At 47.5% G+C, this 19,722-nt stretch overlaps 1 protein-coding gene across 1 annotated transcript in view; it reads left to right on the top strand.

Annotated features, from left to right (window-relative positions):
• LOC115126160 (interleukin-1 receptor accessory protein-like 1) overlaps positions 1 to 19,722 on the top strand; it is a 423,550-nt gene that overhangs the window by 135,401 nt on the left and 268,427 nt on the right. The window contains exon 3 of the mRNA XM_065018987.1: positions 13,822 to 14,101. Coding sequence (XP_064875059.1) covers positions 13,822 to 14,101 — 280 coding nt within the window. The remainder of the gene's footprint in view (positions 1 to 13,821; positions 14,102 to 19,722) is intronic.

Here is a 19,722-nt window from a genome sequence, read left to right as displayed (position 1 = left end):
TGCCTGGTGGTCCTGTTAAACTAGTTTTTTTGGGCTCAGAATGATCACTATCTGGCTTATAATGGTGGCCTAAAATAGAAATGGACTCGTGTTGGGGCCTGCAGGAAACCTGCAACTATTATCTGAAAGACAGAGGGTATCCTATGCCTCTAGTTGACAAGACATTTTTTCAAGTCAGCCATATTTCCAGTACTGTCACAGCTGCCACAGCAGCATAATCAGGTGATAACCTTGTGCCAATCCCCGGACTGAAAAATGCCACCGGGGCGCCACGTGGCCTCTGATTGGCTGAGAATGAAACCAGTTTACACGTCCCCCGCAGGGCCCATGGGTATTCCTAGTGGCCCCTGAAAGCGCCAGATGTGTGTAGTGCAGATGGCCACGGATGATTGGTTTGGTTCATGGCTCTGGAACATGTTCATGATGAAACACTGCCTGTGTCCCAAATGGCACCCTATTCCCTATCTAGTGCACTCCATTTAGCTCTACTGCCATTTGGGACGCATTCATTGCTTTTGGAGGAGCTTCGATCAGCCAGGTCATCTCCTGCAGGCCTGGTAGAAAGGTTACCTTCTCCACACATTACACTCCTTTCCCTCTTCATTGAGAGGCACTCTGCTGCAGCAGCGTTTTCACAAGGTGGATTAGTGGTCAGGATTAGTGAGGACCTCTCCTCCACCTAGCAAACTGACTGGGAAGTAGAGTCCCTCTTCCTGGGCCGTGGCCAACCATGATCACATCACTCCATGGGAAAAGGATTACCGGTGTGTGTGTGTGTGTGTGTGTGTGTGTGTGTGCGTGCGCGTGTGCGTGTCTGTGTGTGTGTGTATGCATGTGTGTGCGCGTGTGCGTCTGTATGAAGTAGAGCAACACTGAGAGAACACATGATGTAAATGTAAGTATGCAGTAAGTGACTTATTCTAGTTAGAAAGGGATGAATATGTTATGTTATTGACTGTGTCATTATTGTTTAGTATCTCACTCTCTAAATGTCACGCTTTTATCATTGGGGAATGGCTGCATATGAATGAACAACCTCAGAGACTGGCTGTTGCTTCTGTTCCAATAGTGTAGGCTGTGTCTGTCTGGGCCTCCCTTCGCGTCTAGCTTTGGGTTGAACGGAGGTTTCCTGTGAACAGCTGTAAAATGTATCCACTACTATAGTGATACAGAAATTGTAATAGACAAGTTATTGTTGTGCTGTGCCCAGTGTATCGGTCTAAACATGGTGACCCTACAAGCTTCCTCTGTAGACTTAGAATTACATTGACTTGAATGGGGATGCCCACTCTTGTTATCCTATTTCTATGGCTTCCACACACTGCAGCGGTAGAGGACATCCTTAAGTGAAGGTCCGACCCATGTTACAGACGATGACTGTACCTCCCACAGACCTGTTAGCTTGTTTTAACGAGCAGTAGAACACATGGGCAGCCTGCGGTGACCAGAAAACATGTCTGGCTGTGAGGAAAATTACATAACATTAAGTGTTTATAGTGAGGCTGAGGCAAGAAGCCCATTTAAAGGGTCAACCGTGTCTACGTGTCTACATTTCTACGTGTCTACATTTCTACGTGTCTACGTGTCTACATTTCTACGTGTCTACATTTCTACGTGTCTACGTGTCTACGTGTCTACGTGTCTACCTGTCTACCTGTCTACCTGTCTACGTGTCTACCTGTCTACGTGTCTAGGTGTCTAGGTGTCTACCTGTCTACGTGTCTACGTGTCGTGTCTACCTGTCTACGTGTCTACGTGTCTACCTGTCTACGTGTCTACGTGTCTACGTGTCTACATTTCTACGTGTCTACCTGTCTACGTGTCTACGTGTCTACCCGTCTACGTGTCTACCTGTCTACGTGTCTACGTGTCTACGTGTCTACATGTCTACGTGTCTACATTTCTACGTGTCTACGTGTCTACCTGTCTAGGTGTCTACGTGTCTACCTGTCTACGTGTCTACCTGTCTACGTGTCTACCTGTCTACGTGTCTACCTGTCTACGTGTCTACGTGTCTACCTGTCTACGTGTCTACGTGTCTACTTGTCTACGTGTCTACCTGTCTACGTGTCTACATTTCTACGTGTCTACGTGTCTACGTGTCTACCTGTCTAGGTGTCTACGTGTCTACGTGTCTATGTATCTACCTGTCTAGGTGTCTACGTGTCTACGTGTCTACGTGTCTACGTGTCTATGTATCTACCTGTCTAGGTGTCTACGTGTCTACGTGTCTACGTGTCCACGTGTCTACGTGTCTACCTGTCTAGGTGTCTACGTGTCTACGTGTCTACGTGTCTACGTATCTACCTGTCTAGGTGTCTACGTGTCTACGTGTCTATGTATCTACCTGTCTAGGTGTCTACGTGTCTACGTGTCTACGTATCTACCTGTCTAGGTGTCTACGTGTCTACGTGTCTATGTATCTACCTGTCTAGGTGTCTACGTGTCTACCTGTCTACGTGTCTACGTGTCTACGTGTCTACGTGTCTACGTGTCTACGTGTCTACTACCTGTCTACGTGTCTACGTGTCTACGTGTCTACCTGTCTACGTGTCTACCTGTCTAGGTGTCTACGTGTCTACGTGTCTACGTGTCTACATTTCTACGTGTCTACGTGTCTATGTTTCTAGGTGTCTACGTGTCTACGTGTCTACGTGTCTACGTATCTACCTGTCTACCTGTCTACGTGTCTACCTGTCTACGTGTCTATGTTTCTACGTGTCTACGTGTCTACGTGTCTACCTGTCTACCTGTCTACGTGTCTACCTGTCTACGTGTCTACCTGTCTAGGTGTCTACGTGTCTACGTGTCTACCTGTCTACCTGTCTACGTGTCTACCTGTCTACGTGTCTACCTGTCTAGGTGTCTACGTGTCTACGTGTCTACATTTCTACATGTCTACGTGTCTACATTTCTACCTGTCTAGGTGTCTACGTGTCTACGTGTCTACCTGTCTAGGTGTCTACCTGTCTACGTGTCTACCTGTCTACGTGTCTACGTGTCTACCTGTCTACGTGTCTACGTGTCTACCTGTCTACCTGTCTACGTGTCTACCTGTCTACGTGTCTACGTGTCTACGTGTCTACGTGTCTAGGTGTCTACCTGTCTACGTGTCTACGTGTCTACGTGTCTACCTGTCTACGTGTCTACGTGTCTACATTTCTACCTGTCTACGTGTCTACGTGTCTACATTTCTACCTGTCTACGTGTCTACGTGTCTACGTGTCTAGGTGTCTACGTGTCTACGTGTCTGTCTACTACGTGTCTACCTGTCTACGTGTCTACCTGTCTACGTGTCTACGTGTCTACGTGTCTACTTGTTTACCTGTCTACGTGTCTACCTGTCTACCTGTCTACCTGTCTACGTGTCTACGTGTCTACGTCTACGTGTCTACGTGTCTACGTGTCTACCTGTCTACCTGTCTACGTGTCTACGTGTCTACCTGTCTACCTGTCTAGGTGTCTACGTGTCTACGTGTCTACGTGTCTATGTATCTACCTGTCTACGTGTCTACGTGTCTACGTGTCTACGTGTCTACCTGTCTAGGTGTCTACGTGTCTACCTGTCTAGGTGTCTACCTGTCTACGTGTCTACCTGTCTACGTGTCTACGTGTCTACGTGTCTACCTGTCTAGGTGTCTACGTGTCTACCTGTCTAGGTGTCTACGTGTCTACGTGTCTACGTGTCTACCTGTCTACCTGTCTACGTGTCTAGGTGTCTACCTGTCTAGGTGTCTATGTGTCTACGTGTCTAGGTGTCTACGTGTCTATAATATCCATGTTTACTGTTAGCACCATGTTTCACCTGGCCCTGCTACTCTGTATTTCACCTGGTACAATGACTCAGAGTATATTCTGCTTCCAGTACAATTTATTTGTTGTTGTACTATTTAACTAGGCAAGTCAGTTAAGAACAGATTCTTATTTACAATGATGGCCTACACCAGACGATGCTGGGCCAATTGTGGGCCACCTTATGGGAGTCCCAATCACGGCCGATTGTGATAGAGCTTGGATTCGAACCAGGGTGTATGTAGTGACGTCTCAAGCACTGAGATGCAGTGCCTTAGGGAACTGGGGAACTGAGTTGCAGAGGAGAGGAGAGGAGAGGAGAGGAGAGGAGAGGAGAGGAGAGGAGTGGAGAGGATGAGCCAATTGGAGCCAATTGGACGCATTGGATGATAAGGTGGCTGTGGTCATGTATGACAGGTCTGCGAATGTCGGTGCTGGGATGGAACAAAACCCTTCACACCTAGTAGCCCCTCAGTTAGAGATACAGTTCTCCATCTACACTTTTAGACATTGAGAATCATTTAGTCAGCCAGTCAGCCAATCAGCCAGCCAGTCAGCCATTCAGCCTTCCAGTCATCAGTCAGTCAGTCAGTCAGCCAGTCAGCCAATCAGCCAGCCAGTGAGCCATTCAGCCTTCCAGTCATCAGTCAGTCAGTCAGCCAGTCAACCAATCAGCCAGCCAGTCAGCCATCCAGTCATCAGTCATTCATTCAGCCAGCCAGCCAGTCAGTCAGTCAGCCAATCAGCCAGCCAGTCAGCCATTCAGCCATCCAGTCATCAGTCAGTCATTCAGCCAGCCAGCCAGCCAGCCAGCCAGTCAGTCAGTCAGTCAGTCAGCCAATCAGCCAGCCAGTCATCAGTCAGTCAGTCAGTCAGCCAGTCAGCCAATCAGCAATCCAGTCAGCCATCCAGTCATCAGTTAGTCATTCAGCCAGCCTGCCAGTCAGTCAGTCAGCCAGTCAGCCATTCAGCCATCCAGTCATCAGTCATTCAGCCAGCCAGCCAGCCAGCCAGCCAGCCAGCCAGCCAGCCAGTCAGTCAGTCAGTCAGCCAGCCAGCCAGCCAGCCAGTCAGTCAGTCAGTCAGCCATTCAGCCATTCAGCCATCCAGTCATCAGTCATTCAGCCAGCCAGCCAGCCAGTCAGTCAGTCAGTCAGTCAGTCAGTCAGCCAGTCAGTCAGTGTAGTTATCGTTTAGTAGTTAACGGGCCTGCTCCCTCACCGTTCGTGTTCCAGGCACTGTAGAAGCTGTTGTAAGCAGGGACATGTTAATTGAGTTCAATCAAGCTGAGCACTGTGTTTTTTCTGCCAACAGATTACCCATAATTTCTCTTCACTGACTGAAATGAACAATAACCCTGCTCTCCTCCCACCATGTCTGAAACGGCTGATTCGAGGTAGTTGTGACAGAGAGTGAGAGAGAGAGACAGAGCATTCTCTTCACTCAGCTACTACTGTCTATGTTGAATATTTCCATGAAAATAGTTTGATTGAATGGATACACTTTGAAGAGGGAAAATATATTTCCAATCTCTCCTCCTCTCTGCTGTAAATGCTCAATTAAACTGTTGACATTTTCAACATGGCGGTACTCAACTGAAAAATCTATTGGATGTTTTTATTATTACTCATTTTGTATTTTTTTTAACCGATTGAGAACTTTACTACCTTCTGTCCAAATTAATACAGACTTGGAAATGTGAACTTTTCAGACGAAGCCAAACCGGATCATTTGGAGTTGATAACTTTCCTCTAAAATACAAAGCTGTTTTTATTTGACCTTTGCCACATAATGCTTTATACAGTGCATGTAAATGTGCCGTGTTATTTTGATAAATCAAGAAGTTGACAACCAACGTGCTTCTCCTTTTTCACCCAAACATCTTTCAGACGAGGAAACAGCAGTAGGACTAGAGACAGCTCCCATTCTGCACCTGAATCCATTCACACTGCAGGAGCCTAGTTGACAGAGGACATCATTCTTGGGGACTTTTATCTACGTGAAGGGAGAGACGAGCAAAGACACTCCGAGCTGTAAAAATGAGTGAATGTAGCCATAATGGTCTGTGTTTAATCTGGGCTGATGGGAGAAAGAGAGGCAGTGATGGAGAAAAGGCATTAGATGTCCAGTGTTCTAGTGGACACATAGCCAGGACACATAGCCAGGACACATAGCCATTAGTGTACACATAGCCAGGACACATAGCCAGGACACATAGCCATTAGTGTACAAATAGCCATTAGTGTACACATAGCCATTAGTGTACACATAGCCATTAGTGTACACATAGCCAGGACACATAGCCATTAGTGTACACATAGCCATTAGTGTACACATAGCCAGGACACATAGCCAGGACACATAGCCATTAGTGTACAAATAGCCATTAGTGTACACATAGCCAGGACACATAGCCATTAGTGTACAAATAGCCATTAGTGTACACATAGCCAGGACACATAGCCATAGCCATTAGTGTACAAATAGCCATGCCATTAGTGTACAAAGCCATTAGTGTACACACATAGCCATTAGTGTACACATAGCCAGGACACATAGCCATTAGTGTACAAATAGCCATTAGTGTACACATACACATAGCCATTAGTGTACACCATAGCCATTAGTGTACACATAGCCATTAGTGTACAAATAGCCATTAGTGTACACATAGCCAGTGTACACATAGCCAGCCAGGACACATAGCCATTAGTGTACAAATAGCCATTAGTGTACACATAGCCAGGACACATAGCCATTAGTGTACACACATAGCCAGGACACATAGCCATTAGTGTACACATAGCCAGGACACATAGCCATTAGTGTACAAATAGCCATTAGTGTACAAATAGCCATTAGTGTACACATAGCCAGGACACATAGCCAGGACACATAGCCATTAGTGTACACATAGCCAGGACACATAGCCATTAGTGTACAAATAGCCATTAGTGTACAAATAGCCATTAGTGTACACATAGCCAGGACACATAGCCATTAGTGTACAAATAGCCATTAGTGTACACATAGCCAGGACACATAGCCAGGACACATAGCCAGGACACATAGCCATTAGTGTACAAATAGCCATTAGTGTACACATAGCCAGGACACATAGCCATTAGTGTACAAATAGCCATTAGTGTACACATAGCCAGGACACATAGCCATTAGTGTACAAATAGCCATTAGTGTACACATAGCCATTAGTGTACACATAGCCAGGACACATAGCCAGGACACATAGCCATTAGTGTACACATAGCCAGGACACATAGCCAGGACACATAGCCATTAGTGTACAAATAGCCAGGACACATAGCCATTAGTGTACACATAGCCAGGACACATAGCCATTAGTGTACACATAGCCAGGACACATAGCCAGGACACATAGCCATTAGTGGACACATAGCCAAGACACATAGCCATTAGTGGACACATAGCCATTAGTGGACACATAGCCAGGACACATAGCCATTAGTGTACACATAGCCAGGACACATAGCCATTAGTGTACACATAGCCAGGACACATAGCCATTAGTGGACACATAGCCATTAGTGTACACATAGCCAGGACACATAGCCATTAGTGTACACATAGCCATTAGTGGACACATAGACATTAGTGTACACATAGCCAGGACACATAGCCATTAGTGTACACATAGCCAGGACACATAGCCATTAGTGTACACATAGCCATTAGTGTACACATAGCCAGGACACATAGCCATTAGTGTACATATAGCCAGGACACATAGCCAGGACACATAGCCAGGACACATAGCCATTAGTGTCGCACACAGCCATTAGTGGACACATAGCCATTAGTGTCGCACACAGCCATTAGTGGACACATAGCCATTAGTGGACACATAGCCATTAGTGGACACATAGCCAGGACACATAGCCATTAGTGTACACATAGCCAGGACACATAGCCATTAGTGGACACATAGCCAGGACACATAGCCATTAGTGTACACATAGCCAGGACACATCCATTAGTGGACACATAGCCATTAGTGTACACATAGCCAGGACACATAGACATTAGTGTACACATAGCCAGGACACATAGCCATTAGTGGACACATAGCCAGGACACAGAGCCATTAGTGTACACATAGCCAGGACACATAGCCATTAGTGTACACATAGCCAGGACACATAGCCATTAGTGGACACATAGCCATTAGTGGACACATAGCCAGGACACAGAGCCATTAGTGTACACATAGCCATTAGTGTACACAGAGCCATTAGTGTACACATAGCCAGGACACATAGCCATTAGTGTACACATAGCCAGGACACATAGCCATTAGTGTACACATAGCCAGGACACAGAGCCATTAGTGTACACATAGCCAGGAATCAAAACGGAGTATAGCTCAGTCCTATGTGACCATTCACAAATTCTCACTTTCAATAATGACTGTTTATTCATAATTTAAAACTAATTGGAATAAAATATCCAAATGCAATATGAGTTGTGTGTGAGTGCATTAAAGACTGGTAGAGATTGTTCTCGTAAGGAGACTTCTCGCAATTAGCTTTTAATTATGCGAAACCGTCTTTGTGATTTCTTGTTTTAGTTACAGATTGCCACAGTGCTCAAACGACGCTTAATTAGTCAGTCGTTGATTAGCAAGGTTAGTCCCTGGGTTCCCATGGCAACAGGGGGAGGAAAGTAGCATCATGCTGCGAAAGGTCCCCCAATACCCAGACCGTAGACAGCAGTCTTCCTGTTAATGTCTGCTACTGATACATCACTATCATCTAGCTACCTGCTCTTCAGCCTGAAGTGGCTTGGGGTTGGGTTTCTACTTGAAGAGCATCTCCACAGACTAACACATAGATATGTAGATTTCAGTGGAACTCCACTGTGAAGTCTATGGTCGTTTCAAAAGCCATATTGATGCTTATCCAGTGTCTGCTTTACTGAAATGTAAGTTATTTTTAATCTCTCTCTCTCCCTCTCTCACTTTCACTCTCACCTTCTCTCTCACTCTCTCTCTCTCTGGCATGGATGAATTATAGGACAACCCCCCCCCCCCCCCGTTAATTAGCTGTGGAGTTGTTTCTTGTAAATAAAACATGAATGAAGACACAATTAGCCAAGCCTGTTGAGTGCTCAGCAGCTGTGCTAGCCAGCTGTTTTAATGGGGGGAAGATAAAGACAGTTGAAACGAGAGCGAGTGATGGAGGAATGGATTGCACAAGATGGAGGGATAACTGAGCTGAGATCAGAGGCGTTTAAGATGAGAGAGGAATGGATTGCACAAGATGGAGGGATAACTGAGATGAGATCAGAGGTGTTTAAGATGAGGGAGGATTATCATTTTTTTTATGAGCATGGCCTTATTTCTATTACAGCATACTGGACGACTGTCATTCATATTCCATTCTCCCAGCTCAATGTAATGGTTTAGGCTACATTTAAATGTTTAGTCATTTAGCAGACACTCTTATCCAGAGTGACTTACAGGAGCAATTTGGGTTAAGTGCCTTGCTCAAGGGCACATCGACAGATTTTTCACCTAGTCGACTCGGGATTGGATCCAGCGACCTTTCATTTACTGGCCCAACACTCTTAACCACTAGGCTACTACATGATGCTCTAATGTTCCCTGTACCCATCATGAGGTTGCTACAACCTAGCCTATGAATGAAAGTTTACAACGTACAGTAGGTGCACAGGTTGAGATCATTTTTAGTAATCAAGGTGACAGACAGTGACACATTCAATACCGAGTTGCACACTCTTGCCTGCATCTAGCTGATATAGGGTGTAATAATTAGTCCAGTTGCAAACAAGAGTTTCTATTGGACAAACGCAGGTATGTTTATCCCCGTTTCGTTCCGTTTGCTTCCATTTAGAAACATTTAACAACAGAAGAGACGCGAACACAGTTCACTTTCATAGCAGACACACAAACAGTTCGTTGCGTCTGTAATTTATTCTCGCAACTATCTACGCACTCTCCTCCTCTCCCCTTTTCCCTTCGCTTGTGGACTTCAGTGCACACCACATCGGCTGTCTGTGACCAGGGCGAAACAACTTTTCCAAGCCAAACCTTCATATCATAACCTCTAACCGCAACACACAGCCTATATCATTGTCACGTCATAGTCAACATAAACTCAGCAAAAAAAGAAACGTCCCCTTTTCAGGACCCTGTCTTTCAAAGATAATTTGTAGAAATCCAAAATAACTTCACAGATCTTCATTGTAAAGGGTTTAAACACTGTTTCCCATGCTTGTTCAATGAACCATAAATAATTAATGAACATGCACATGTGGAACGATCGTTAAGACACTAACAGCTTACAGACAGTAGGCAATTAAGGTCACAGTTATGAAAACTTAGGACACTAAAGAGGCCTTTCTACTGACTCTGAAAAGCACCAAAAGAAAGATGCCCAGGGTCCCTGCTCATCTGCGTGAATGTGCCTTAGGCATGCTGCAAGGAGGCATGAGGACTGCAGATGTGGCCAGGTCGATAAATTGCAATATCTGTACCGTGAGACACCTAAGACGGTGCTACAGGGAGACAGGACAGACAGCTGATCGTCCTCGCAGTGGCAAACCACGTGTAACAACACCTGCACAGGATCGGTACATCTGAACATCACACCTGCGGGACAGGTACAGGATGGCAACAACAACTGCCCAGGTTACACCAGGAACGCACAATCCCTCCATCGGTGCTCAGACTGTCCGCAATAGGCTGAGAGAGGCTGGACTGAGGGCTTGTAGGCCTGTTGTAAAGCAGGTCCTCACCAGACATCACCGGCAACAACGTCGCCTATGGGCACAAACCCACTGTCGTTGGACGAGACAGGACTGGCAAAAAGTGCTCTTCACTGACGAGTTGCGTATTTGTCTCACCAGGGGTGATGGTCGGATTTGCGTTTATCGTCAAAGGAATGAGCGTTACACCAAGGTCTATACTCTGGAGCGGAGTCGATTTGGAGGTGGAGGGTCCGTCATGGTCTGGGGCGGTGTGTCACATCATCATCGGACTGAGCTTGTTGTCATTGCAGGCAATCAACGCTGTGCGTTACAGAGAAGACCTCGTCCTCCCTCATGTGGTACCCTTCCTGCAGTCTCATCCTGACATGACCCTCCAGCATGACAATGCCACCAGCCATACTGCTCATTCTGTGCGTGATTTCATGCAAGACAGAAATGTCAGTGTTCTGCCATGGCCAGCGAAAAGCACGGATCTCATTCCCATTGAGCACATCTGGGACCTGTTGGATCGGAGGGTGAGGGCTGGGCCATTCCCCCCAGAAAAGTCTGGGAACTTGCAGGTGCCTTGATGGAAGAGTGGGGTAACATCTCACAGCAAGAACTGGCAAATCTGGTGCAGTACATGAGGAGGAGATGCACTGCAGTACTTAATGCAACTGGTGGCCACACCAGATACTGACTGTTACTTTTGATTTTGACCCCTCCCCCCTTTTGTTCAGGGACACATCAATTTCTGTTAATCACATGTCTGTGGAACTTGTTCAGTTTATGTCTCAGTTGTTGAATCTTGTTATGTTCATAGAAATATGTACACATGTTAAGTTTGCTGAAAATAAATGCAGTTGACAGTAAGAGGACGTTTCTTTTTTTGCTAAGTTTAGCTACTAGAACTAACATGTTAGTAAACTCGATAGAGTCATGCAGTACAGTGTACAGTCAGCAACAAGCAGTTTAGCACTTACACCGGTGGGCCCCGTCAGCAATAAATTAATAAAACTAAAAGCTTACATTGACTTGTAAGACTTCCAGTGTTGGATAGACATAGTCAGCTCGCCAACATAGCATCCCTCTCTGTTTGAGCCAGGTGTTTGAGTATGCTAAACTATCTAGCTGCATTCGATGCTAGCTAAGTCATTGAAAGTGAAAGAAATATTTACTCTGAAATATAGCTAGCGCTCACTCGCTCTCTCTCTCGCTTGTTCTTAATTTTGGAAGGAATTAATTTATTAAAAACTGTTAAACTATTGTCTTTTTCTTTCTTTGAGTGAACTACTCACCACACTTTAAATGCGCTGCAGTGCTAGTTAGTTGTAGCTTATGCTTTCTGTACTAGATTCATTCTCTGATCATTTGATTGGGTGTTTATGCTTGTGAGAGTTCTGAAAGGTTGAAGGACGTCCTGCGGAAGTTGTCATAATTACTGTGTAAGTCTATGGAAAGGGGTGAGAACCATGAGCCTCCTAGGTTTTGTGTTGAAGTCAATGTACCCAGAGGAGGACAGAAGCTAGCTGTCCTCCAGCTACACCATGGTGCTACATCACAGAGTGTTGCTGAGGATACTGTAGACCTTCATTGCAAAACAGTGTATTTTAATCAATGCTTTGGTGACATGTGAATATATTTACTATAGTTTTATCTAAAAAGGATCACTTTTTAAATGTTTCACTATGTAAAAAAATAAAATAAAATAAAATTCACCGAGGAGGGATGGTCCTCCCCTTCCCCCTCTGAGGAGCCTCCACTGGCTGAGATGCTAGCAGATAGTTTTTTGCCTCTGGATTAAATGTTACTTTACACTTCAAAAAGAAAATGGATCATCCTATAATCTGGCGAGAAGGCTGTAGAGATCTCAGGGAGAATCATATCCATTTTAATAGCAATAGCCAAGGCCTCCACAGCCCGGAAGCCTGCATGAAAACTCTGATCTCTACAGCCTTTTCACGCATGCATGTGTGTGTGTATTTTGGTGTGTGTATGGCTGGGGGCCTCTGGAACTCTTGTTCTGTCCCTTCAGTGCTCATTGAGGTAGGCAATTGGGTGAGTGACAGACAGACACCCCACCGATACAAAATAAATATGCAAACAAACCGAATCAACTCAGGTATTTTCCAATTGATGAGGTACCTAATGGGGATATGATATGATATGATTGGCTGGTGGTCGGTGACTACTATATGAGATATCATAATGGTGATAAACCTTCAGTGACCCCCAGCCTCTACCTGTAGCTGGCCAATATCAGGAAGGGATTTTTCATTTATTCCCTGAACATTGACATTTGTGGTATTGAAAGAGGACACTGAAGGCAGTTCCGTGTGTACGCTGAGATATTCTCTTGTTTTCTATTGCAGTTTAATGTGAATGAGTGTCCTGAGTCATCCATTAGGATGGAAGTGGATGGCTCTGACAACAGGGCCTGTATGTAATCATTATGTTAGATTGATGTTAAAGAGTCTGTAATACAGACTAATACATCTGGATGTAGTATGTGTGCATGTCTGGAGAGAGGATGAATGATGCTTTGGGAAGTCTAATATTGTTATACAATAAGGGTAATATGGCAGAAAATGCTTCATACCGTTTAAATACAGAGGTGCTACTTTTTCGTAGTCGGTTTTTCAGAGGACAGTGCCTCCACGGTCTGGTGGTGCTATGTTTTTGGACATTACACCCCTGTCTGTCAACCGCCGTGTGCGCCTGGCTCCTCGTCCTCGTTCCGGGTGCGAGTGGTCGTGTGTCTACTCCTGACTCTGCCCTCCCATTGGCTCTCGCTGCCCCGGCTCTGACTAGGTCACAGCTGGTGCTAGTGCTCTGGCACGGCTGGGTGAGCAGACAGCTGTAGGCCCCGGCAACCACAGCTACTACTCTATCCTCTTCTTTTATGTGTTCCATTCTGTCTACATCTTTTCTACTGTTCCTGTGTGGTGGAAATAGCTTAGAGAGGGGTGATAGGTTGGAAGTGTTGCCACTTTGAGATGAAAATGCTACTGTAAACAATTGTAGTGAGGGCAATTATTACTTCCTGATTCATGATGGTCAAATCAATACTGGCAATGCACATAGAGACTTAACTAAGGCCAGTCATTTATTTGACTCTGATCCCACTTCCCAGCGCCAAATACCATTTAAATGATCAGCATATTTCAGCTTGTTTTCCTGTGTTAGGAAACAAATGTGCTTATATCGTGTCATTATAACACTTTTATGACGCTCTTATGACAGTTCTATTAATCTACCTTTCCCTCTCCCCTTTCTCCTCAGTGGACGACTGCACGGATTGGTCAGTGGACTACTTGAAATACAAAGTGCTTTTGGGGGAACCGGTGCGGATTAAATGTGCTTTATTCTATGGATACATCAGAGCGAACTACACCCACTCCCAGAGTGTGGGACTAAGCCTTATGTGGTATAAAAGTACAGGACACGGAGACTTTGAGGAGCCTATCTCTTTCGACGGCATCAGAATGAACAAGGAGGAGGACGCTATCTGGTTTAGACCCACCGAGCTCCAAGACGTTGGACACTATTCCTGTGTATTGAGGTCAGTTGTTCTGTTATGTTCCTGTGTATTGAGGTCAGTTGTTCTGTTATGTTCTGTTTGATTGTTCTGTTATGTTCCTGTATTGAGGTCAGTTGTTCTGTTATGTTCTGTTTGAGGTCAGGTGTTCTGTTATATCTAGTCAACCTAGAGCAATTTAGTGCTGTTAAATATAACTGCTATCTTATCTGATAGTTGTTGAAGTGCATTGTGGAAATTGGTTATCTTCCTTCCAAAATGGCTGGGTTTCTGTACCTATCCTATTCCTGGTTGTTTACATAGCAGTTGTAGGTAAAAGAGTGGGGGAGAGGAGTTTCTGCAACCTATGCACATAAATCAAGCTGCTTTAAAGTCCTCCCCTGCAGATTACTAATGAATTCTCTAATCCCCAGCCAGAAGATAGTTGGACCTGGGTCCACACTGTTAGAGGCCCTCCCTCACTTAACATGCTTAAGTTGTTTGTTTGTTTTTCCTCCGGGGGACAATAAGGTATTAAGTGTCATTGGCAGACCCATAACTCTTAGGCTTCTCAACTCCTGTTCTTTAACGCAGCTATGGAGTCTGGAGCGAGGGAGGAAAGATATGAAGATGGACAGTTATTCACAGCTGAGAGGTGGTGGGGGAGGAAACAAGAGGTGTAGAGAGACAGAAAAGGAGAGATAATGTACCTCCTCCCCTTGTCGAATAAAGACACCCGTCGGAGGACAACATTATCATTTCTGAGTTCCATAATGTTGTAAAGTTTCTGGCTTCCGAGGTCATATTGATAGAAGAGAGGGTTTCATTCCTGTAAAGGTTGTTCGTACCCAGGTGAGTGGGAAGGTCAGAGCAGGTGTCTTGACTTAGAAGACCATAACAACCTGCATTTTAGACTCAGAAACACTGCGTGGCTCGACTGGGAGAGGAACCACTGTCTATCCAACATATTGTTTCAGAGCCACTCCTTTCTCCAAACACTGTAAAACCTGATGAATGGTTTCCCCACAACTTTGGAAAGATTGTGGAAGCTCATGAAAATCAAGTTGTTTCTGTGTTTTGATTGAGCTGTCCCTTTAATAAAGGCTTTGAGGTCTATAAAAAAACTCCCAATGCTGTGTTTGCCCTGGTTCTGCCTGCCACACACACACTCACATACACCACTAGCACAGTCAGTGTGACCTCTCTCCTTCTTAGCCTCAATTCAGCTGAGAAAACTTGCCCTGCCTTTCAGCAGTGGTAAAACTTGCATTCCCCTAGCTAACTGCCCCTTTGCAGCGCAGAGCTCAGAGAGGGAACACAGGCAGGGAACACAGGCTCAGAAAGGGAACACAGGCAGGCAGTTAGCCAGGGAGCATGGCTCAGAGAGGGAACACAGACAGGGAGTTAGCCAGGGAGCATGGCTCAGAGAGTGAACACAGGCAGGCAGTTAGCCAGGGAGCATGGCTCAGAGAGTTAACACAGGCAGGCAGTTAGCCAGGGAGCATGGCTCAGAGAGTGAACACAGGCAGGCAGTTAGCCAGCGAGCATGGCTCAGAGAGTTAACACAGGCAGGCAGTTAGCCAGGGAGCATGGCTCAGAGAGTGAACACAGGCAGGCAGTTAGCCAGGGAGCATGGCTCAGAGAGTTAACACAGGCAGGCAGTTAGCCAGGGAGCATGGCTCAGAACACAGGCAGGCAGTTAGCCAGACACAGGCAGGCAGTTAACCAGGCAGGTAGTTAGCATGGCTCAGAGAGTTAACACAGGCAGGCAGTTAGCCAGGGAGCATGGCTCAGAGAGGGAACACAGGCAGGCAGTTAGCCAGGGAGCATGGCTCAGAGCACAGGCAGGCAGTTAGCCAGGAGCATGGCTCAGAGAGTTAACACAGGCAGGCAGTTAGCCAGGGAGCATGGCTCAGAGAGTTAACACAGGCAGGCAGTTAGCCAGGGAGCATGGCTCAGAGAGGGAACACAGGCAGGCAGTTAGCCAGGAGCATGGCTCAGAGAGTTAGCCAGGCAGGCAGTTAGCATGGCTCAGAGAGTTAACAGGGAGCAGGCAGGCAGTTAGCCAGGGAGCATGGCTCAGAGAGTTAACACAGGCAGGCAGTTAGCCAGGGAGCATGGCTCAGAGAGGGAACACAGACAGGCAGTTAGCCAGGGAGCATGGCTCAGAGAGGGAACACAGGCAGGCAGTTAGCCAGGGAGCATGGCTCAGAGAGTTAACACAGGCAGGCAGTTAGCCAGGGAGCATGGCTCAGAGAGGGAACACAGGGAACACATGGCTCAGGCAGTTAGCCAGGGAGCATGGCTCAGAGAGTTAACACAGGCAGGCAGTTAGCCAGGGAGCATGGCTCAGAGAGTTAACACAGGCAGGCAGTTAGCCAGCGAGCATGGCTCAGAGAGTTAACACAGGCAGGCAGTTAGCCAGGGAGCATGGCTCAGAGAGTGAACACAGGCAGGCAGTTAGCCAGGGAGCATGGCTCAGAGAGGGAACACAGGCAGGCAGTTAGCCAGGGAGCATGGCTCAGAGAGTTAACACAGGCAGGCATTAGCCAGGGAGCATGGCTCAGAGAGGGAACACAGGCAGGCAGTTAGCCAGGAGCATGGCTCAGAGAGTTAACACAGGCAGGCAGTTAGCCAGGGAGCATGGCTCAGAGAGGGAACACAGGCAGGCAGTTAGCCAGGAGCATGGCTCAGAGAGTGAACACAGGCAGCATTAGGGCTCAGAGAGTGAACACAGGCAGGCAGTTAGCCAGGGAGCATGGCTCAGAGAGTTAACACAGGCAGGCAGTTAGCCAGGGAGCATGGCTCAGAGAGTTAACACAGGCAGGCAGTTAGCCAGCGAGCATGGCTCAGAGAGTTAACACAGGCAGGCAGTTAGCCAGGGAGCATGGCTCAGAGAGTGAACACAGGCAGGCAGTTAGCCAGGGAGCATGGCTCAGAGAGGGAACACAGGCAGGCAGTTAGCCAGGGAGCATGGCTCAGAGAGTTAACACAGGCAGGCAGTTAGCCAGGGAGCATGGCTCAGAGAGGGAACACAGGCAGGCAGTTAGCCAGAGAGCATGGCTCAGAGAGTTAACACAGGCAGGCAGTTAGCCAGGGAGCATGGCTCAGAGAGGGAACACAGGCAGGCAGTTAGCCAGGGAGCATGGCTCAGAGAGTTAACACAGGCAGGCAGTTAGCCAGCGAGCATGGCTCAGAGAGTTAACACAGGCAGGCAGTTAGCCAGGGAGCATGGCTCAGAGAGTGAACACAGGCAGGCAGTTAGCCAGGGAGCATGGCTCAGAGAGGGAACATAGGCAGGCAGTTAGCCAGGGAGCATGGCTCAGAGAGTTAACACAGGCAGGCAGTTAGCCAGGGAGCATGGCTCAGAGAGGGAACATAGGCAGGCAGTTAGCCAGGGAGCATGGCTCAGAGAGTTAACACAGGCAGGCAGTTAGCCAGGGAGCATGGCTCAGAGAGGGAACACAGGCAGGCAGTCAGCCAGAGAGCATGGCTCAGAGAGTTAACACAGGCAGGCAGTTAGCCATTCAGTATGGCTCAGAGAGTTAACACAGGCAGGCAGTTAGCCAGGGAGCATGGCTCAGAGAGGGAATACAGGCAGGCAGTAAGCCAGGGAGCATGGCTCAGAGAGGGAACACAGGCAGGCAATTAGCCAGGGAGCATGGCTACGAGAGTGATCACAGGCAGGCAGTTAGCCAGGGAGCATGGCTCAGAGAGTGAACACAGGCAGGCAGTTAGCCAGGGAGCATTGCTCAGAGAGGGAACACAGGCAGGCAGTAAGCCAGGGAGCATGGCTCAGAGAGGGAACACAGGCAGGCAGTTAGCCAGGGAGCATGGCTCAGAGCGTACACACAGGCAGGCAGTTAGCCAGGGAGCATGGCTCAGAGAGGGAACACAGGCAGGCAGTAAGCCAGCGAGCATGGCTCAGAGAGGGAACACAGACAGGCAGTTAGCCGGGGAGCATGGCTCAGAGAGTGAACACGGGCAGGCAGTTAGCCAGGGAGGATGGTTCAGAGAGGGAACACAGGCAGGCAATTAGCCAGGGAGCATGGCTCAGAGAGGGAACACAGGCAGGCAGTTAGCCAGGGAGCATGGCTCAGAGAGTTAACACAGGCAGGCAGTTAGCCAGCGAGCATGGCTCAGAGAGTTAACACAGGCAGGCAGTTAGCCAGGGAGCATGGCTCAGAGCGTACACACAGGCAGGCAGTTAGCCAGGGAGCATGGCTCAGAGCGTACACAGGCAGGCAGTTAGCCAGAGAGCATGGCTCAGAGAGTTAACACAGGCAGGCAGTTAGCCAGGGAGCATGGCTCAGAGAGGGAACACAGGCAGGCAGTTAGCCAGCGAGCATGGCTCAGAGAGTTAACACAGGCAGGCAGTTAGCCATTCAGTACGGCTCAGAGAGTTAACACAGGCAGGCAGTTAGCCAGGGAGCATGGCTCAGAGAGGGAACACAGGCAGGCAGTTAGCCAGGGAGCATGGATCAGAGAGTGAACACAGGCAGGCAGTTAGCCAGGGAGCATGGCTCAGAGAGTGAAGACAGGCAGGCAGTTAGCCAGGGAGCATGGCTCAGGGAGTTAACACAGGCAGGCAGTTAGCCAGGGAGCATGGCTCAGAGAGTGAACAGAGGCAGGCAGTTAGCCAGGGAGCATGGCTCAGAGAGGGAACACAGGCAGGCAGTTAGCATGGCTCAGAGAGGGAACACAGGCAGGCAGTTAGCCAGGGAGCATGGCTCAGAGAGTGAACACAGGCAGGCAGTTAGCCAGGGAGCATGGATCAGAGAGTGAACACAGGCAGGCAGTTAGCCAGCGAGCATGGCTCAGAGAGTTAACACAGGCAGGCAGTTAGCCAGGGAGCATGGCTCAGAGAGTTAACACAGGCAGGCAGTTAGCCAGGGAGCATGGCTCAGAGAGTGAACACAGGCAGGCAGTTAGCCAGGGAGCATGGATCAGAGAGTGAACACAGGCAGGCAGTTAGCCAGCGAGCATGGCTCAGAGAGTTAACACAGGCAGGCAGTTAGAGAGCAGTTCCAATCCCCCTTCTACCATGATTCTCTATTCTATTCAGTGCTGCGCTAGGCTGTGTAGCCGATGCCTGAGGAGTAACACGATCACTCACCGTGGGGTTATTGTGTAATCAGGCCGAAATAGTCCAGCCAGGAGATTTGATTTGGATGATTGTGTTGCTTTGTAGCTAGTCACAACTGTTTACACCAATTAGGGGCAACACTTAATCTGCTATAATCATAAGAAATAATCCCATTGTTATGTTCTTTGCCACTGTGTGCCGTCAACCTTCACCAATCTCCAGGTCCGTAGGAATCGTCCGAAGAGGAAAGAGGTTTTCTCTAGGGTTTTGACAGGATGCTTCTGGTTTTAATTCCAACAATGTGCTTTAATTGAATTGTTCAATTGAAGAATTTATGTTATTGATTGGCTGGAGAGTGCACATACTGTAACGGCTGTTGGTGGAAGAAGGTGAGGACCAAGGTGCAGCGTTGTACGTGTTCATCTTTTATTAGTTGAACTGATCACTGAATAGCAAAACAACAAAGAGAACAACCGAAACAGTTCTGTCTGGTGCAGACACAAAAACAGAAAGCATCTACCCACAAAACCCAGGTGGGAAAAGGCTACCTAAGTATGGTTCTCAATCAGAGCCAATGATA

This window comes from Oncorhynchus nerka, linkage group LG5, assembly GCF_034236695.1.
Source record: "Oncorhynchus nerka isolate Pitt River linkage group LG5, Oner_Uvic_2.0, whole genome shotgun sequence".
NCBI classification, from domain to species: domain Eukaryota; kingdom Metazoa; phylum Chordata; class Actinopteri; order Salmoniformes; family Salmonidae; genus Oncorhynchus; species Oncorhynchus nerka.
Note: the sequence above shows the minus strand (reverse complement) of the source record. Positions and strands in the feature narration are given on the sequence as shown.